General features: G+C 52.9%; 1 protein-coding gene across 2 annotated transcripts in view; it reads right to left on the bottom strand.

The window, feature by feature from the left end:
* SLC39A11 (solute carrier family 39 member 11) overlaps positions 1 to 21,498 on the bottom strand; it is a 66,635-nt gene that overhangs the window by 37,173 nt on the left and 7,964 nt on the right. The window contains exons 1-4 of one of the 2 annotated variants that reach the window (XM_072352307.1): positions 17,740 to 17,864; positions 16,465 to 16,596; positions 15,515 to 15,553; positions 9,614 to 9,772 (exon numbers count right to left, since the gene is read on the bottom strand). In XM_072352307.1, coding sequence (XP_072208408.1) covers positions 9,614 to 9,772; positions 15,515 to 15,553; positions 16,465 to 16,572 — 306 coding nt within the window. In that variant the 5' untranslated portion in view covers positions 16,573 to 16,596; positions 17,740 to 17,864. Of the gene's footprint in view, positions 1 to 9,613; positions 9,773 to 15,514; positions 15,554 to 16,464; positions 16,597 to 17,739; positions 17,865 to 21,498 lie in introns of those variants that run through there. The other variant, XM_072352308.1, reaches the window with a different exon arrangement.

Consider the following 21,498-nt stretch of genomic DNA (forward strand, 5'->3'; position numbering starts at 1 on the left):
CCGTTTCCTCAGCATTTAAGTGAGATGTCACGTTCACAACCACCCAGTGTTATTTTCAGAGCCAGAGGGCCCTGGGAGACTCCAGACTCAGCTGGAGTATATCCCTATAGCACTTGTAATCTCCAAAAAAACCAGCGTGAGGTGGCCAAAACCAACACATCCAGCTACGTGCACAGTCTGCAGCACACAGCAAGAGGGACCCTGAGCCCTGCCAACCTGGGCAAGGCTCACAGAAACCTGCTGCAATCAGGGAAGTGCCAGAGCATCAGCCAAAGGCATCCTATCCTAGCAGCCTTGCTTACGCTCTGGGACGTGTGGCACTGAGCTCTGCCCCAGGTTCCTCATTCCCCCTGGAGTCCCATGGTCCCCAGCCAGCAGCAGTGGCACGCACAAGGATGGATGTAACCAGGAGGGCTCAGCTCCGTGCTGGTGGCAGCAGAAGGAAGGGACGTGCACTGAGCAGCCCGCAGCAGTAATGGGAGCCTTGCTGGGTAAGGTCGTGTTAAACAAAAATAAAGGTTAAAGATGAATAACTCAGTCGTCTCTTCTCCCAGCATTTGCATAATACTGTCTGACCTGGGCTATTAATGCTAATCACACACTCGCTGCTGGCCTTCTCTTGCAGTTTAATCAGGGTGCACTCACCTCCTCTAACCCGGCACCTGCAAGCAGCACGGGGGGGTGGAGGGGGGCTGCTGTTCAGCTTGAACAGGAACAATTTCTTCCCCAAAAGAGCAGCTAGGCACTGACAATAGAAGTGATTTACAGCAACCTCTGGGTGGCTGGTGACCAGGAGACACGGCACAGCTTCAGCACTATAGCATATGAGAGGACAAGAATGGAAGCTCATAGACTTGCCTTCAGCGTGCTCCCCCTGCCCGTGCACAGAGCTACCAAAGAGAAACCACCATCCAAACAATTGCAGCTCAAGTTAAAGAGGTTCCACCAGCACAGTCCTCCTGAGGTCAGACCCATTCAGTCCTGCAGAGCGGCATCCCACAGCAATTTGCTGCACAGCCAATGATTATCAACACGGTACCCGCAGCTCTGCTTCCAAGCAAGCGGACGCAAACTTGAAGTTATTTCAGATGCTTATTGTAAGGTCAGGTCAGCTCCCTGCTGGCAGCACGAACACACAACTCTATCAATTGGAGAAAAAAAATATGAGCGACCTTCAGGAAAGCACACGGTTCTTTCCAACTGCGATGGCTCTGAGTCATTGCAGCCCGGTCCCTGCGTGAGTCCCTTAATTGGAATGTGTCAGTGGGTTAAAAAAGCATTAGAAAGAGAAGAGGGAAGTCAACCCACATTAATTAGCTTGTGCCACTAATTAGCGTTAACTGAAATAACCACGGGGGCTGATTACTTTCCAAAAGCTGAAATGCAATGGGAGACAGGCACAGGAAGATCCGCGGAGCTGGGAGGAAACTATTCTGGGCACTGGAGTCCCCACAGCCCTTATTCCTGTATGCAGCAGAAAAGTCGTTAGGATTTCATGGCCTATTGTGTTCAAAGGAAACACGCATCCTTACAGGCAGCAGAAAACAGTCAATTCCCACCTATACACACAATGAAAAGCCAAGGAGGAGCCCAAGAGCATGCAGGACAGCAGGTAGTGTCAGCAAAAGCTCACGTCCTGCCACAAGAAAATCCTATTTGGGGTGTGAAACCCTCATCTGCAGTAGCCAGAGTGATAAAGGAGCAGACCAGCAGCCACCACGATCCCAATCCAGCTCCCCAGAGGGACCCATGTCACAGATGCTCAGACAACCCCTCAGCCCTGCTGCATGAGACGGGCTTTTCTTCTACCTCATGTCCTTGCAAAGCAAAGGGATCACACAGAAGGGATCAGTACAGAGCAGCATGGTGACTGAAGGAATGCTCTCAACCACACAGGAGGGTCAGGCCTTGGACCACAGCATCCCAGATGCCCCCATGCAGCCAATCCACCCTCCTGCAGCAGCTGCCAGCAGAACCGAGTTGAACAGCAGCAAAACGGAGCGATGCCTTTAAGAAGCAATCTGCTCCTTCCCCACGCAACCAATAAGGGAGAACAAGTTAATGAAGAAATCAGGATGACAAAACACCATGATCCAGCTTGGTGGGGATCAGTCAGTACGGAAGCTGAGGGTGCTGCCAACCCATTGCCGTGCTGGATGCTGCCCAGCCAACACCTCAGCAGCTCCATGGACACAGAGTGCCATCCATCAGCCAACAGCCGAAAGCATTTCAAGGGGAAAAAGAAATGGGATGGAGTTTACAATGCGATTTTAAAACTAAATAAACGTTTCTAACTCGTCCAGGAGCTAACACAGAGGAACAAATAAGAGAAGGGTAATAAGCGATGTCTGGATGGTGCCCAGAGGCACTCAGCTCATGCTTATTAAAAGAGAAAGTGGTAACAGAAAGGAAGAGCACCAGAAGGAGTGGGCAGCAATGTGGGCAGAGAACAGAGCTGTGAGGGATAGAACAGGGCAGCCCCGAGCCCTGCAAATGCACACAGTACTGTGTAAGGAGGGGAAAGACAAATTTGCTTTCATATGCAAGCTTATGGGACTTCAAGTGTTTCAGGTACATCTTGTTTTGCATTTTAATTTGGAGACTGCAAATAACAGACCAACAATAACAGGCAGGGCAACAGAAAAGTACTTCAAAGCCAATTCCTCTCAGGCTTGTTAATGAGAGCCAGGTCAGCTCTGCTCACCTCACTGCAAGACATGGAGGTGCCTCAGGATTTCTTGCATTTCCCTTACAGGTCAGTTGGCTGATGTTTCATAACACCTGGAGCAGAGCAGGCACAACCAGAGGCAGCAATCAGAGGCACCCACAGAGAGCTGCCAGCTGCACCGCCAGGAGAGCACAAACCATGCTAGAAAAGATGACGCCTGGAAAAAAAACAAATGCATGGGATGCACAGCATGAGCTTGCATGGTCCTGGTGGGGACACATAGCTCTTGGGATCTATAAAACCTGACTGCTCTTATGGAGAAGAAATGTTTCCTAACATCCAACCTGAGTATCCCCTGGTGCAACATGAGGCATCTCTCATCCTACTGAAGCCCCAGAGCTGCCATACCTTTACCCCACAGCTCTCCCAGGGGGCTCAGCCCACCACCCTCAGCCCCACAACCTGCACTACACTCACCCAAATGAACCCTGGGGCCGGGACAGCCAGCAGGGGGGGGGGACCCAGGGGTCCCGGTGCCCACGCTGAGCATCTCCCATCTGCCTCCCACCACACTGCATCCTCCCATGTCCACACAGCCTGTAGCTATGGCAGCAGGAATGGGGAAGGGAAAGTTTGTCCCTGGATAGAAAAGAAATCAGCATTTGTTCATCAAGTTTGCTCCAACAGCAAGAAGACAACAGCAAACTGGAAGGGCTCTCCTGTTGCAATGCAACAGCAAAACTTCCCTCTAAGAACCGGGAGCAAGAGAGCTGAAGTGAATACTAAGGAAGCCTGGTATCAGTTTATCTGTAACTAATGTAATACTACTGCGAGTACATTTTATTCACTGCTAATTATCAGCCACTTTGATCACTCAGAATTCTTCCCAATTGCAAACAGCAGCTCTAACCATCGCTCCCCACCGATGAGCTGTGAGAATAAATCAATCCTCCTCTCACATCTCCCAGGGGATGGGGATAGTCCCATAGGGAGACCCGGAGCAACCCCGGCTGGGTGTCTCCCGAAGGCACACAAGACAGCACAAGAGAGGAGCCAAATATATGGGTTGTTCTCGTCCATGTGTTTGGGGCTTTGCCTTTCCAGGAGGGAGCACAAACACCACAGGAATGTTGCTGGCATGCTGTTCCCAAGCCCCCGAGGAGGCCCAGGGGGTTTGTTACACAACGTGATGTTTTGCAAAGAGCAAGATTTAACATGGCAGAGTGGAAGGAAGTTTTTGTAACCTCTGCCATTCCAAAAAAACAAAAGGCACGCAAATAGAGTTTTTTGCATTTCCCCTGCGATCCAACTGAAAACAACTTGTTAAACAAACAAGGCCTCCTCAGCAAAAAGAGAAGACAAATTGATGTCACCAATCTCCTTCCCCAAGAATGCTTGGAGGAGCTTTGAACCCAAGCAGCCTTTTGCTTAGCAATCATCTCAGAAGCCCCAAATCCACCTTTGGAGTGAGGACAGCAGGGCTGGGGGTGGCAACACCCAGAAGCACACACAGAACGCAGCCATCCTGCTGTCCTCCAGCTGCAATAAGTAGGAAGGATTCCCCCAGGGATGACTCTGCCCATTGCCATCACTTGGCACAGCAGCACTGAGCCGGCGCTGTGAGATGAGGTTTTAATTGCAAGCAATAAGCCTTTAAGCCACCGCCGGATTAACCAAAGCTTTTTGCTCCTCACGCTTACCAAAGCCTAACGGAGCAGCTCTGCATCCTGCCCCAGTCTTTGCTTCCTCCTCACCTTGTGTATTCAGAACATGGCAGTGTATATTTTTGCAGCCTTTATCACGCGAAGGCTTCTTGCAACAGCAATAAAAAGCCAAGGGAACTTCAATTAACAGCTCACTTTCACACCGCATACTTCTCAGGAATGATTTGCTATGGGTGCAGATTGAATTGATGTGTAAAAAAAGGGAAGAGCAGGTCCATGAAGGGCTTGCAGAATGCTGCTCCTCAGCCAGAGCCCCTTCCCCTGCAGCAGTGCACCTGAGCCAGCAGCAACAGAGCATCATCCCAAGATAGAGCCTGCAGCCAACTCACTCCCCAGCCCAAGGGGGCACAGCTGGATATGGGGGCAAATAGGTAAATAGGGCAGCATCTACAGGCACAGAGGAGCACACCTCCTCTCCTCACTTATTCCACCAAAACCTGCAAAAAACACTCCCTTGCTTTTCACAACTCAGCTCCATCAGTAAACCTGCACAGCGCTGCTCCCCTCCTGGCTGTATCTCATTCTCCGCAGCCCAAGCACCCATGAAATAACACTTACTTATATGTGCTGCTTTTACCTCGCCTATAAAGTCCTGACAGGCTCTACAATAAAAAACAACACACGAGAAATGTAAAGCAAGTATGAGATGCCTCTCCAGCCCGCAGCTAAGGAAGGGCTCGTGTGGCAGCTCCTCATTTTGCATTGGCTGTGAAGCCTGAGAGCGCCACATTGACATCACCTCGCCTCCACTGTCTCCTTGATAATTAGAGCAGGGCAGGAGGCAGGAAAACGCATCGCAAAGGCTTTCACACCTGAACTGTGACATCCCGAGGCAGCAGCCAGTGCTTCCCTTTGCCCTGTTAAGAGGGGGAGGGACAGCCAGAGTCAGCAATGCCCTGCTCCAGGTCCTCACCCTACACAGCTCAGGTCTGTGTTCCCAGCTGCTGGGCAACACCAGTCCAGTGGCCAAGAACTCAATAAGCCAGAAAAGACACCGCACACACACACACGTCCTTCATTTAACACTCAACAACACAAAGCCTCCACCTACAACAGCAACGAGGATGTGCAGCTAATTAACTTTCTAGGAGTCGCGGATGAACAGGAAAAAAAAAAAGCACATAAAGAATTGGAACGAGTGATGGGCGCGTCTCAGGGGGATTAACAAATTGCATCAGAGGCATTTTTATTCTGTTTATAAATTGATGCTGATGATGAGCCCCAGCACACCCATATCACCCCATGGGATAACAAAGCCATCAGCTCCAGCCCCATGCTGAGCCCACTACAGGAAAGCTGCACTCTTGCTGCCTTAAATGCGGGGCTGGCAGGGTTATGGGAAGCAATGCATGCCTACTCCAGGCACATCCTGAGCCAAACTGCAGATACCATCATTACTACGTGGGACAGTGTCCCTGAGATGCCTGTTTACTGAGTTCTCCAGTCCTTCCCAAGAGCGCTCCCAAAAATAGCCTAAAATCCACAGTGCAAAGTGCTCGATCCCAGAACAGATTCTAAGAAAAGCTCACATGCATCATTGGTTTCCCTGTAGCTCACCCTGGCCAGCACACATTGAGACCCCACCACGGTGCTCAGAATACATGGATGAGGGGCAGGAGCACAGCGCTGCTCTGCTATGAAAGGGTTTAATGGGATCTCACCCCTGCTACACCACGTACACAGTTACTCCTCCCTCGCTGACCCCAGGCCAAGCTCCTCAAGACTCCCACCTGCCCATCAAGCCATCACACAGCTGCAAACAGTAGTGTAAGAACCCCCAGATCAGATAAGAAACATCACCCGGGTGCTGGGCACAATTCTGCCACGCAGGGTCCTTTCACTGAGCACCTGCCAACCCAGGAGAAAGGCTTTTAAAAGGCACTTTAGGTACTATTTGCTGTAAATCCAAGGAATGCTCCACCCATCACATGCAGCTTTATTGATTTACTCTGCAGTCAGAAAAAACAAACCCTGTATCTAGCTGGCAAGAAAAGAAAAAATTCAATTGAGGAGATATTTCAGGGTAGAACTACAGCCTCTCTCCACTCACCCTTTACCTAAACACTGCTCCAGCAAGAGCCAGGGACCCCAATAGCTCCTTGCCATGAGCTGCTGCCCACCACACATTCCCTTCATACACCCAGACCCCAGCACAGCACAGGAGCCCGCCCAGCATTTCCAGCCCCGTGAGCCTTGAGGTAGAGGAGACGAAGGTGATTAAGCATCATTATCCTATTTAACATGATGACCCCAAAGCAGAGAGGATGTCATGCAGCCGGGCAGCGGAAGGAGCGATGTGGTTAATGGGAAGGGCGGACGCACACAACACATTGGGGTGACGCAGCCCACAAGGGTCTGAGCCCTGCAGTCATTTATCTTCAGATGCATTTGCTATCCCCTGCCTGGTTTGTACCATGTTCCCTGTTCCACCAGCACTAAGTTTCGCTCGCTCAGAGGAGCCTTTAAAGTGCAATGATCCAGATAAGAAGAAGCAGCTGAGCTCCTGCAAGCCACAGCTCTAACACAGGCTGTGCCCCAAATGCACCCACCTGGACACAAGAGCAGTAGCAGGTGCTGGGACTGCCTGCAGCCCTTGCCTGAGGCTTGTTGACTTGGCTGTGAAAGGCTGCTCAGGGTCCAGCAGTTCAAAGATGAAAGCACAATGCATGCATGCAAGGACTTAGGAGCAAAAGCAACCAGGGAGTGTTTGAAGATTGGGGCAGAGCTGGCTGCATCTTTCACACTCCTGTAGAATTCCTTTGGGAAGAGTAAGGCTGGAGCAAGAACCCAGCGGTGGAAGCACAACACCATCACACATACCAGAAGGCAGCAAAGTCAGCAGAGCTGCAAGACAGGTTTGAAGGATGAGAATAATACTTCTTAATTCCAGTGTTCTTATGTGCTACCATAGACCAAAGGCAGCTACTCGGCCTCAGGGACCCTTTGTGCTGAGTGCTGTGCCAACACACAGCTATTATTAAGCAGGTTCACTTTCAAAGGTTCTGATTGTTACCCTCAGCCCCAGTGCTTTCTGAACAGAGGGGAGAGCTCCTCACCCCCACCACCTGCCCCTCAAAACATCACCAAGTGGCTGTAATGTTAGAATTCAGCAAAGGAAGGAGGAAGCTGCTGCAGCATCACTAGGGATAGAGTGGGGAAGATGCAGGCAGGTCACCTGGTAGTGGGGTAAGGCATTCCCTGAAGGTACAGCAATACCCTGCTACAGAACCAGCTCTGTCACTGCCTCTCAAAGTACTGAAAGCAGCACACTTGAGCTGGATATGACACAGAAGGAGATGCTTAGTAGCATGAAGGAGATGCCCACTGTTCAGGGTTCTGAGGTCTGTTTTGCAAAGGTCACAAGCACTCCCCAAGCACACCCAAACACCGTGTTACACCTTGCTGTCCTCTGCCAGCTCTATAGACTCAGCTAAAGGACAAGTAAACACGCTAAAGCCTTCCCACGGGGAAGCTGTGAACAATAAAGATGTAATAGATTAAATCTGTCTTTTGTAGGGAATTTAATGACTACAGCTGTTCAGCATCATTAACCACTTTGTCTTGGCTTAACCTCCCCCCCCCCCCCAGCACTGCTGCTGAGCAAACAACCAGGTACCAACAGAGCTGCTGCCGGCTGCAGGGGGAGCCAGGCCATGCTCCCCACCTGGGAGCTGCTATGGGGTGATAAGGAGTCATTAAAAGCTTTTAGGACCCGTTGCTATACAGCATGGCAATGAGGGAGGGGGTGCCAGGGATGGGCAAAGCTCTCTGCCAGAGCTGCGTATGGAAATGGCTCCTCCTGCCCAGGGCTGGTGTGTCCACTGCTCTCATCGACATGCCTCTGTGTCCTGATTCCAAGAGGAGGGAGACAAGAATAAATAAAGATCAAGACTGCAAGACATTAACTGATGTAGAAAGAAACGAGGCTTGCTGAAGGTAGAGAGCACACAGCAGCACAAAGAGCCGAGCAGGAGGCAGCAGCTCTTCTCCCACTGGGACTAGGCTGGACGTTAAGCCCCAACAAGACCAATGCATTTCTAACATGCTTGGCACTGTCCCTGGTCACCGCTCCATCCTGCTCTTTGCAACGCAAGAATTTCATGCCCCAGTGCTCTTCCCCCTCCGCACACTCCCCTTTCAAAATGCACACCAGCACAAAGCATCAGCCACCAGGAAGGAACGGGCTTTGCAATGCAACTGTTTGCCTGGTCTGTTGAGAAACACCAGCATCAGGCAGCTGATCAAACACACGGCTCCAGCAGCACCACGCAATCAGGGCAAACCAGTGCTGGAGACCTCAGGTTGCACAGAGCAGACACAAAAAGCACAAAAGACACAGACCTGCTGCTGACGGTCCCCCGATGCTGCACAGCAGGGCCAGCACCCCCCAGTTCCACACAGTGCTGCTGCTGAGAGGTGCTGAGCAAAGGCACACAACCCCAGAGCACGGCATGATTATTAGGAGCACCAAGAGGAGGCAGGGAGAGATCTGACACATCTGACTGTGCCTGTTAGGGGAGCCTTGCAATGCAAGGGTGGGGGGAGCCCTGATACAGCCAAAACCACCAGCCCTGCCACTCCTCAAAAGGGTTTCAGCCATAGAAGTTTCTGATTTATTTATTTTTTTAATACTACTCTTGGACAGTAGGTTGGTTCATCCAATTCGGAGATGCTCAGAGGGCTGGCAGCTCTGCAAATTAAACCTCTGGGCTGAAACAGAAGGTCACACCTGAGCTGTTTGCAAAGTGCTGCCAGTGAAAAGAACAAAAGCAGAAGCGTGGAAAATAAAGGAAGCAAAAAGGAAAGAGCACAGACAGCCTAAAGCTGCATTCAGCACAGCAGAGCCACGGAGTCCTGGGGAAAAGAGTTTCATTAGATCTGTGATGGAAAACAGTCTGTATCTGGCTTCTGTCACAGCAGAATCCAAAGGAAGCAGAGAGGATGGACAAAGTGCATGAGTTTTCATGGCTTGGGACTGCCAGCAGATCAACATAGCATTGCTCCACTGCTGTCTGTGCATGGCTCCTGCATCCACCCCACCCCACTCAGCTCCATAAACCCCACACTGCAGAAAACAGGAATGTTACACTGAGGTTAGGAACACGTTTCTATCCCATACAGCATCCCAGAGCATACTGGCACCAGCTGTGGCTGCAGCACTGGGTCAGCCCCACAGTGTGCAGCGAGCACAGGGCAGGCAGAGCCTTGGGAGTGCACTTACCAGCACAGGGATGAGAAGGTCAGCGAAGAAAACAAAAGCTGCTCCCAGGGCAAAGCCCACAGCCACGGGGAGGAAAGCGAAGGCTCCAAAGCTGCCAGAGTTCTCAGCCATCTCAATAGCTGGGGCCAACAGGGACCAGTAGGAGGCGGCCAGCATGACCTAGGAGACAGAATGCGAGTGATGTGAGCATGGGGACCACACTGCTCTGCTCCCATGTGCTGAGAGCCGAAGTCCCTGTGGGCACTGATGTGCTCAGCCACACAAGCAGCACGGCTGCTGTAACCCAGCACCACCACCATACCCAGCTCCCAGCCCAAATGCATCACTCAAAGATGGAGAAGGAAAGGATTTTCTATCAGTTTGCATGAGTGTTTTCCTTGGCTCAAACCTAAAGCAACAAGGGAAGCACACGAGCTGGTAAGGGGAATTTTCAGGGGAACTTCCACAGCAGTTCATCAGATGGGAGCAGCTGCGGAGTTAGGAAAACCTCCCTTATCCCTGGGGAGCACCCAGGCACTGCCCGATCCCAGCAGAGCTCTGTCTGTGCATCACTTAGTGCTTAGCAGCAGCACATGGGAGGGAGAAGGAACTATCCCAGAAAAACTGAATCTGGGACCTGTGGGGTTTTTCCAGCCCAGAGCAGGTTCTGTTGCAGCCGGTTGTTCTGGGTGTTTCCCAGATTAGAGAACAGAAGGCCAAACAAGGCACTGCTTCCACCAGCTTATACTAAAGAACCTATCACCAATGTGTATTTTATCCCCTTATCTCTTCCTCTGCTTTGCTGCATGACGCACTGGGCTGGGTTAATTGGAAATCACCAGCACAGCTCCAGCAACAACACTGCAACTCACCTGGGACCAGCTCTAAGGAATGACCCCCATTGGAATCAATGACAATTTAATCTCTATCCAAAAGCAGGGCTTAATACAGGGGGGAAGGGAAGAGGTGTGAAGCAGAGAAGGCAGCAGCTGGATGCTCACTGTTCCCACAGCACAGATGGGTCTGTGACACTGGGATGAGGACAGAGACTCTGGGGGGAGCCGTCTTTCTGGGGTCTCCATCCCCCACCAGCAGAGATGGATGCTGCTCTCCACCCCATACAGAGTGTATATGGGATGCTCTGCCAGCTGCATGGTGCTCAGAGGAGGTCCTGCCCAACTCACTCACTGTATGAGCATTATCCTGCAGAACAGAGGTGTGTAATGAACTACCCCACTTTAAATCATTTTCATGGAAGGAGTGAGATGCCTATTGCTGTAGACACCAGTCCCTGAGGGACTGTGTAAATCTCAGCTCTCTATGAGTAAGAAGAAAGCAGGCTGTCATGTCAGACTTAACCACAGCTGTCAAACTTCATATTTCAAATGCCACCTCCTTTAAAAAACAACAACACACCCCAACATGGAAACACTGGGAAAGGCTTTGCAGAATCAGATTGTCATCTTATGTTAAGATATCATCCCCCACGTGAAGCAGAGGGCTGACACAGCTCAGCCTCCAGATCCCATTACCACTGAAGTCAGCATCAGAGCTCCTGCAGCCTTGCTACACGCAACCCCCCATAGGAGCAAGGCACAGCTTTAGGCTGCTCAAACCTTACCAGCTCAAAGAGCAGGGCTGGGCTGCACTGAGAGGTTGGGTTTGCACAGGAAGGAGAAAGGACTCAGCCATCAGCACACCAAACACAGCAGGTGTTTTCAGCCAGGAGCACAAAGCACATGGACAGGGTGGGTTTGGTTTCATTCCCTTGCTTTGTACCTCCGTAACAGCAGTGCCACAGGTGCAGGACATTTCCACAGCTGAGATTCACAAGATTGAGCTCCAAAAAGCTCATGTGGGCTCAGAACCTGATTGTCTCACACCAGGAGAGCCTGGTACTATGGAAAATGAGTGAAGCCAGACATGCTACATTATACTGATGGGAAATAGCTCAAAACATGGCAGTCCATAACCACAACAACACTGCCCAGGTACCCACCAGCACCAGCATCTCCATCCAGGGGAGGACCCAGTACCCAAAGACCCCAGAATGCTGCAGCCCAGGCTCTGCATTTCCCTTCCCCACCCCAAGCAGGGGGACACAGTGCCACAGGTGGGCACAGCCACCTAAAACCACACTCATGTCAAAAGCTCTCTCCACGCACACTGCATTCTCTGCAGGACTCGGCATCGTGCTTCTGCACTGGGAGCACAGCTCCAGGGGGAAGCAGCCCCACGAATGGCACACAGATGGGGCAACCCAAAAGGGACAACAGAACAGGAAAGAGAACTGGAAGGCAAGAGATTGGCAGGATGCTTCCGCAGTGGACTTCTGTGCCTGACTTCATTAAGGCTCCAGCAACAAGAACCAGCCTCAGCAGACCTGTGTAAATTACCCATGCTGTTTTAAGCAGCACTGAAAGGGAATATTCAGCGCCAGGCTCGTCTGGTACAGCATAAAGAGCGTGTCTTCGTGATTTTTTTCTGCTTCACCTGGGACAAAAGAAATCAAACTGCAGCCCAATAAAAGGAACGGCCACGCAGGGAATGGTAGCATTCATATAGCCATCAACCCCTTGATGTTCAGAGAGCACAGCACCTCCAGGACAACACGGAGATAACAGGGAATGTTTCAGGCCACAACAAAAATAAAGGTCTTATTGAAAAAAATATCAGATTTAAGAGAAGAGCCAGAATTCCACATCAGCTGCCCCAGTAAGCAAAGCCTGGTCTCCATGGAAACACACCGCCTCTGCGTGCCAAACCCGCTGTTATCCGTGGTTTGTATGGAGGGAACTGAGGCAGACAAACAGCCAGGTGCTCAGCGGGCAATGGGGTGGAAGCAGCCGAGCATCCCCTTCACTGCAGCTCTATATGAACCACCTGGTGCAGGCAGCTGCAACCAAAGGGGTGGGAAGTGAACGTGCTTCACTTCGTGGCTACACCCCAGCTCAGGGCATCACAGCAATGTGAGCATGGGCCCCAGCTTGCACCCACTCATCCAGGGCAAAGGTGGACCTGCAGAGCAAGCTGTGGCTCTCCAGGTCTCCAACCACGCCAGACCTTCCTACTTGAGTCACCTGGGTGGCCCCATCCCGTCCTCTTCCTACTTGAGTCACTTGGGTGTCCCCATCCCGTCCTCCTGGTTCAGCCAGCAGTGGCAGGGAAGCCTTGAGTTCCTTCTTGATACTTCACAACAAAAGCTCCCAAGACACAAGCAGGGAAACTGTTACCAGCGGGACAGAATTACCACTGTGACCCATCTCACAAACAAACCTGGCCCGGGAGAGCCTGGCACACTCTCCAGCAGCTCTATCAGTGGCTCCAGGGACACCAAAGTGCCGCAGTTAGAAGCTGTGCAGCACGCAGGGCGAGGAGGTTTGCTGGCTCCAGCAGAGCGCAGGGGAATGCAGAGCAACCCAACAGCCCAGATCTCAGAGCTCGTACCACAGATAAAGAGAAATTCAGTTCTGTCTCTATTCCAGCACTCGGAGACATAGCCTGTATATATTGGCAAGAGATCCACATCAAAGAGACGGCGTTTAGCAGACATTCCTTACAGCAGGAGAAGGAGTCCCTGATCACTGTCTGAAGAAACATTCTTCTGGGGGCAGGAGAGAGCGAGAACGGCACAAGCAGCTTTCAGAACAGGCTGCTCACATCCTGCTCTTCCTCCCCACAGTCAGAGCACACGGAGCATCCACAGACCACCTGCTCTCCTCTGCTGGAGGGGCACCAGCATGGCCAGCCAGGGGCTTACAGCACCGCCCAGCTGCAAAGAGCAAAGTCTGGCTGGAACTCGAGTGTGTTCTGTTAGCTGGGGTAACCCCCTGCAGGCACAGGGGCACTTAAAAGGTATAGGGTTAAGCGCAGCCTTTGGAGGGAGGCATGTTGGTCCCTTAGCAGACAAAAGGGCTGAGTGCGACGGGCACATCTGGAACAAACCTAGCAGAAAGGACAAAGTTCCAAGCTCTGGCACTTTTGCCACATCAGTGCTGCCCAAGAGCTCAGCCCTGGGGTGCAGAGCTGCTCCCAGAAGGCGCAGTGGTACCATCACCTCCTCCACAAGGGCTGCTGGCATCAGTGCAGGGCTGCTCAGCTCTTGCTTGGCACAGGCAGCTCTCCAGAACCAGCAACCCATAAACAGCCACGAGTCACAGCTGGTGGCAGTGCTGCCTGCAGCAGGACCCTGCAGCCCATCGACATCCTGCCGGTGTTCCCTCCAGACACTGCAGTGATCTCAGGAAGGTTTCCCTTTCCTGCTCCCAGCACAGCAAATGCAAGGAAGCCATGGAAAAGCCAATGTTTGTAGGACATCTGCTCTGCGGCTGAGCCACACCTCTGCCACGCAGGGATGACTCAGTGACAGCAGAAGGCAGCAGCACCCAAAGCTGGTACCCCCTCTGATAGGGACAGAAGTGCCACAGCTGAGCAGTGGGATGGGGACACAGCAGGAAGCATCTGGCAGCATCTCCCTGACTTGCAGATGAGCTGCTCATAGGGACAAGGTTGTCTCTGGCAGAAAGGCAGCTCGGAAATCAAACACTGCAGCCAAGTTCCAAAACAGGCAATTCCTAAAACAAGTGATTAATTTATAAAAGATGACCCAAGAATTTGTTACAACAGACTATCTGAATTATTCACATCGCTAGCGGGTCACTGATACGTTCCAGAAACACTTGATAGGAAGCAAATCAAGTTCTGCAGAGCCTCACCTTACCTACCTAGGTATGGGAGCAGCTCCTTCTGACTCCAGCACAGCTGGGTTTGACTCAGCCATTTGGAACAGAGGAAGACCTGTGATGTCTGCAAACAAACTTCACCTTCATCAACAGGGCTGCAGTGTTTGGGAATACACACGTAGCAAGGAGCCCTGCTCGACACACAGCATCAGTGCTAGCAGTTACATGCTGTAGGATAGACAGGCTCCTGTTTCATCCTGAAACCTGGCAGCACAGCCCACGTTCCAGGTGCCAGGACACAATGAAAGAGCTCTGGCTGAGCCCTTTGCTGTGCATCCAGGGGCACTGGGAAGGCACAGGGCAGAGGGAAGCAGCACTGGGCTGGGCAGCAAGCAGCTGCCTCCAACCTCTGCTAATACAGCAATGGATCTGACAGCATGTCCAGACACCCACAACCAAACCACTCCTGGAAGCCTTCTTTGCAGCCAGCTCCCACAGCACATCCCGGCACACAAGGCAGCAATGCCAAAAGCATTCCTCAGGGCTTCCTACCAGGGTCAATGCACCCTCCTAAAGCCTTCAGGTGCCGACAGGTTGATGTCTGGTATTTCAGCAAGTCGCCAAGACACGCCAGCACTGCAGGGAAAAGCAGCGCCGTCCACCAAGCACCGGCAGCCAGAGAACATCTACAGCTCTCAGACATAGAAAACAAATGTGATTTATTGAGTCTGAATGAGCCTCCACTCGCTCATAAACACCCCAGAGTCTGGGCAGTGGGAGCCATTCTACATTCACAAGCCCCAGCACAACCTCAAACCACAGTTGACGCCACAGTTTCACCTCTTCCTTCAAGACCTAGCAAGCATTACATCTACTGTATGCCCTCAATTTAGGCTTCACTACCTTTATTCTCCAGGAGTTTAAGCCCCTCAGCTCAGTAGGACAGCAAGAAGCAAGCTATGCACACTAGCCTGCAGAACAAGAGCTCTCCAATCTAACTGAACTAGGACAAGGAATTCAGGAGCCCAAGCTGGTGAGAAGAACGTAACCCCAAAGCTGGCACCCTCGTGCCCTCAGCCAACACTGAGCTGTGCCCCTCTGCTGCCACAGCACAGCAGCAGGTAAGCATCAGGGGATGCTAACAGCAGCAAGCAACCAAACGATGTACAGAGATGCAGCAGAGATGTCAGCATGAGAAAGCACATGGAGGCACTGAGAAGGTGGAGGACGCAGCACTTACCCCCGCAGCAAAGCCCAGGCTCCCATCCAGGATCCGCCTCTGAAACAACAAAATGAACACAAACCACAGCAATTTACTAAGGGCACAACAGGCAGAGTGTAGCCGCACCACAAAGACACATGGAGAGGAGGCAGCTGTGCTGGTGTCACACTAAGGTGACTTCCTTCCACCCACTTTTGCAACCCAAGCAATTGCCGTGCTGTCATACAACGTGCAGTGCTTCAATATCCAGGACTGCAGCCACCCTCCTGGAGCAGAGGTGACCCCTATAGCATCAGCCAGAGCCTGAGGGCTGTCCTGCTTACAACTTCATGTGCCAACCCACCAGTGCTGCCCTGTGATCACCCCCAGGATGCAGGAGGCAAACTAGAAGCCATTTGTACACCACTGCCATTCATCCCTCCTCTCTTGAAGGTTTTTACTCCTCTAACAGCGTGCTGCTACAAAGAAAGCCATCAGTCTGTAGCCCAGCACGTACCCCTGCCTGCTTCACCCACAGCAGTTTTTCTCCTTTAGCACACCACCCTCCCCCAGGAAGGAAAGCAGCACACTGCTGCTAAGGGAATCTCACTTTGCAGCACACTCCTGAATAAATCATCACAAGAGAGAGACATAAATAATAAATCCATCACAGCAATTCCGAACGCAACAGCGGGGGGTGGGGTCTCCAATTTCAGTATATGAAATAACTTAAAGATTAGAGTTCTGCTTGTTCTGAGCGTCACACATCAGAGGGGGAAAGAGCCCACTGCTCTGCCCCACAAACCACAGCCCAGGGTTGGGAATTTCATTTCCTCCTTTGTTGTGCTGGCACACAGAAGAGGAACGAGTTGGATTCTTTCCCTCCCAGCCCAAGGACCACTCGGGGCCAAATTCAAGTCCCTTCTGTTCAGGGCTCAGTAACCAAATCTGCCTGTAAGCTGAGTGCTGCCCCTGCCCTATGTACTCACCTGCCCGCTGGAGAAGATGAACACCAGCGCTGAGCCAGCAGCTGTCAGCCCCCAGGTGAGGAGGGTTCCCAGCACCGCCTGCAGCACCGGGCCCTGCCCCGGGATCATGCTGAGTGCACAGGGAGCAGCAGCCTAGGAGAGACAAGGAACATCAGGAGAAGCCTGCAGTGTGAGGACGTGGAACAACCCACGTGTCGCTGCCTGGTTGATGGGGGAGCTCAGCCACTCGCTCAAGGGACAGCGCTCACTGAGCTGCGTGCCCTCCCTTTCTGTGTTTCTTGCTTCCCTTTAAAGTTGTTGCAGTTTAATTCAATCATAGAGGAGAGGCTACAGGCAACACACACAGCCAACATTGGGCTCAGACCCATGGGCTGTATTGGGAGCAGAAGCTCTATGCAGTCAAGGAATGGCACCCTCCACCCGCTGGAGAATCTCCCAAGTCTGGAAGGTGTTTTGCTTGGAACAAGCACAGGTCCAGCTCCCACACAGGCTCTTCCAACATGACCTCATGTGCACATTGAGGAGCAGGAAGAACACAGGGATCGGGCTAACACCTCACGGAGCACAGCTCAGCCCACATCCCCTGGCAGCTCCCAAGCACATGCCTCACACCCCACTTCTTTGTGCCAAAACCCATCCTACTGGCACCAAAGGCAAACACCTTTATGGCACAGACAGGACAGCAGGACAGGAATCATCCCTGGGATGGGCACCACAGCATGGCTCAAAACCCACAACTGGGGGCTATAGAAACCCAGGAGGGGATTATTGCACACCTGGGAGCAGCACCGCTTTGTATCACGGGCTCGCTAAGAACACACACATATGGGGATAAATCTTTTTACACACATGCCTTTGCCTCTCCCTCAACACCCCAGGGGAGCTCAGGGTGCCCTCGCAGCCCCCAGCAGGTGCCAGCCTTACCCCAGGCATGCCAACAGCACGGTCAGCCCCCTGGCCCCAGGCAGAAGGACATCCCCAACCTCCTTAATGGTGTCCCCAGCACCTGCGGAGCCCCACAGCCCCCACATCCCCCCTCTCCACACCCCATGGACCAGCTACCAGCCCTCCACGCTCCAGGCCCACAGCCACCAACCCTAGGCCGGAGGCCCGAAGCCCCCAGACCCAAAGCCCGGAACCCGCAGCCCCTCACTCCCAGGCCACAACCCCACGGACTCTCACAACCCTAAAGCTCTTCGGCACCTCCAGACGCCCTCCCCACACAACCCAACCGCCCCCAGACCTCACAGCCCCACACATCCCGGCCCCACTCACCAACCGGACCCAAACCCCGGCTGCAGCCCCGCGCCACTTCCTGGTGCCGGCACACGTGTCGCTAACGACGCCCCGCCTACTCCCAGCTCTCCACCAATAGGAGAGCGGCGGGGGCGGGCCGTCAGCAGCGGTGCGGGCGGGCGCGGCAAGGCGGGGGTGGAGCGGCGCGGGCGGGCGTGGGAGAGGATCGGGATGATGGAGGGAGAAGCCTGAATTAACCCGATTCTTGTTAAAAATAAAAAGGCTCAACGCCCAGCGCCTGCTCCACCAGGAGGGTGGCTGCACCCCAGCCATCAGCACACGTCTCCCTGCTGCAATACACCATCATCCATCCCCCACCTCCATCTCAGGGCTGGTGCAGCCTCAGGAGCATTCCTCCCTTGGAACAATGAAGCTCTAGTAGGGCAGGGGTTGGGATTTAAACCAAAAGCAGAGGGACCCCCATCCCCTGGGCTCAGCACAGCTCGGTGCTGCACCACAGGTGGAACAGTCTTTGATCAGCCTCCCCTGCTGCAGCTGGGGAAGGTCGAGGCCGTTTGAAACCTGATTTAGGATTTAATCAATTTCCCCCCCATAATTGCCTGCATCCTTCATTAGCTGCCGTTAACAAGGCAGGTGTAGCATGAGGTGCCAGCTGGGAGGGATGTGAGGACAGAACACACAAAGCTCCTGCCCACAGCCAGCAAGGCACGATGAGGGCAGATGGGGTGGGGACAGCTGGCAGGGCCGAGAGACACCACTGGGGCTGTCCCTGTGTGGAGACAAGCAGGGAGCCCCAGGCAATGAGAACCCTGTGCAGAAGCACCAATAAAATCAGCTCCCACCTTCCTTCCGCAGTGACGTGCACAGACACCACCACGTCCCCTGCCCTAAAATAAAGGAGCTGACCCCACCTGACCCCAGTGCTGGGAAGGAGTGGGGACATCACCTCTCCCCACTCAGGTGGTGTGTGATGTGTAGGTGTAGGCAGGAGGTGAGACATAGAGTCCCTTAAATATGACATGAAACAACATGAGGGGCAGCAAGTCCTGTGCGTTGTCTTTCACTAAGGGGCAGCAGCCAGCACTGAATCCCCTTCATTCAAACAAAGGCCCCCGTGGGGATCACTGTGGCAGCAGCACAGCCCCCCAGTGTCCCTATTGCCATCCCCATGCTACTGCCCTGCCATAGGTGTGTCCTCGTGGCCTGGCTGCTGCACAGCACACATCCATCAGTGTCCGCAGTGGTGCATGGAGCCAATCTGGATCCACTCTCAAGCCAAAGGAATGAGAGCTTCTTGAGAGCTCCAGCCCTCTCCCCTGGGGATGGGGCACAGTGCACTACCCCCCAAGCAGAACCAGACAGGGGCACAGCATCTCCATTGCATGAGCCAGAGCTGATGGCAACTCATCCATCACAGAGCACTGAGTGACAGCTTTATGTCTCCCTGCCAGCTTTAAGCTCACTGTGAGAGACATAAAGGACACGGTACAAATCCGGGGGAGTACAGCCAGCGAGTGCAGGCATCCTGCTGGGACAGCTGGGTTGTTTGGGACAGGGGGTTTGTGCAGCACATGGTGTCACTGACCCCATCAACCAGAGTGGCTGCATGAAGCTCTATTGTCAAACGCACTGTTAAACCCCAATTTAATGCATGCAGCCCTGCAGAGCACAGAGCGCAGCAGGGAGAGACGCAGGCGGGAGCTGGGATTGCAGCCCGTGGCTGCCAGAGGCTCATTAGCATTGGGGGTTATCGTTATGATTCACGGCCGATGTGAGCAGCATCTTTCAGAACAGCCCAATCCTGGTACTGGCAGAGATCAATAAACTCATTATGGAGGCAAATAATGGCAGTGGGAGAATGAGAGAGGCAGGAGGCGAGGAGCTGACTGCAGGAAGGGCTGCAGGAGTGGGAGGCAGCAGCAGGAGGAGGAGGAGGAGGAGGAGGAGGGCAGCCTCATGCAGGGGCTGCAGAGGGACCTGAATGCCACCAGACCCACTGATGTCTCTGCAGACCCCACCTGTCCCACCTCTGCATCCAGCAGGAGCACGGTCAGGCTTACATCATATAGATCATTAAGGTTGGAAAAGACCTCTGAGACTGTCAAGTCCAATCAGCAATCCATCCCCACTGCGCCCACTAGCCACATCCCTAAGATGTTATGAACAGAGATAATGGGAGACACGGGCAGAGGGGCTGAGCAGGGGCACACTAAGCCCCCTGCCCTCCTGCACAACACTAAGCCCCCTGCCCTCCCTCCTGATTGGGGAAGAAGGTCGGCTCACCCTCTCCCTCCATTGGCAACCACATCCCCAGAGCTTTGCAATACTGGTTTCCAGAACAGGGGTCACAAGTTCTGTTGTTTTTTTTCCATGACCCTCGAAGAACAGCTGGGAATGGATGGCAAGAGACTCAGAGGGACTTTGAAAGCTGCTTTGTGGTCACGTAATCCCCCTGCCCCTCTCCCATGAGTTGTATGGAAGTCAGAGCTGTGTGGGAAGGGGCCATGTTTTTCTCCCAAATCCACTGCTGCCAGTAAATGGCTTTTCAGCAGAGTGGATATTTGGCAAGCTAAAAGACAAAGAGGAGTTTATCTGCCAACACCAAACCAGCTGCTGGGGTAAAGCAGCATCCCTTCAAACCAGGGACCACCCAGAGGTACAGATCAGACCCTTATATACCTTCAAAAGGCTCAAGCACAGCCCCCCGACCCCTCACCACTCAGCTATCAGCTCAGATCAGCCCTCCCGCATGCTGCCCCTTCACTTCATTCGTTTCTTTTCTCTTTTTCCCAGTGATCAGATCTGGTTTTAGCCAAGTGAGCTCAGTGGCTGAGTTCACACAGCAGTGAGACAGAGGGTCTGAGCCTTGGGGACAGCGGGGACCATGTTTGTTCAGATGGGGAGGAAGGAGGATGATGATGGGATGATGCTCAGCATCAGGCTGGGACAGCACAAGGTGAAGGGGGTGGGGACAGCAATCCTGGAGCATTCTGCACAGCAACCTGAATATGGGACCTGGAGGTGTGGAAGGTGGAGAGAGATGATGGGAGAAGTCCTCAGTGCTCAGCCATACAATGAGGAGCTGCCCTTGGTGACACACGCAGTGGGACCCAAAACCCCAGTGGGCAGCACCCATTGCACCTGCCAAGCTCTCGTCCTCCACATCCTCTCTCCTTACCTGCTTTTACTGGGATATTCATATCCACATCATTTATTCTAGGGGCTGATTTTTCCATCCTCCAAAAAGATTTATGAGGCTGATAATGGTTCTTGTTCTTGCTCCAAGACCCCGTGTCTTTGGATCCACCTTTACAAGTGAACGGCTAAGTGCAAATGAGAACCTCCCAGCCCCTCTTGCTGTAATCAGCAGCCTCGCTCCTGGCTCTTTGTTCCAAGTCACTCTTAATTTCCTGCTTTCTGTTGTCCCTCTGATAACTGATGGAAAGATGGAGGGAGGGAGAGGAATAGTTACTATTTAATTGCATTCGAGATCTCAAACAAACCAGAGCGGAGGTTATCTCACCCCAAAGCTCTCCGGTTTTGGTCTTCCTCCTCCAGTCACCGTTACTGGGTAACTGCAGCAGGACAGGCTGTAGCAGCTGCCGCCTGTATTGCACGAATCTCAGCTTTCATGCAGACATCTCAAAGCTATGGGTGACCATCACACCGCCTTCCCACCCCTCCCAGGCTGTGTCAAGCCAGCACGGACCTGCCTTGCTTTGCCTTCGATCACAGGCTGCAGAATCCTTGGGTAAAGATAGTCCCAGCATCCCAAGA

This window comes from Excalfactoria chinensis, chromosome 17, assembly GCF_039878825.1.
Source record: "Excalfactoria chinensis isolate bCotChi1 chromosome 17, bCotChi1.hap2, whole genome shotgun sequence".
NCBI lineage: Eukaryota > Metazoa > Chordata > Aves > Galliformes > Phasianidae > Excalfactoria > Excalfactoria chinensis.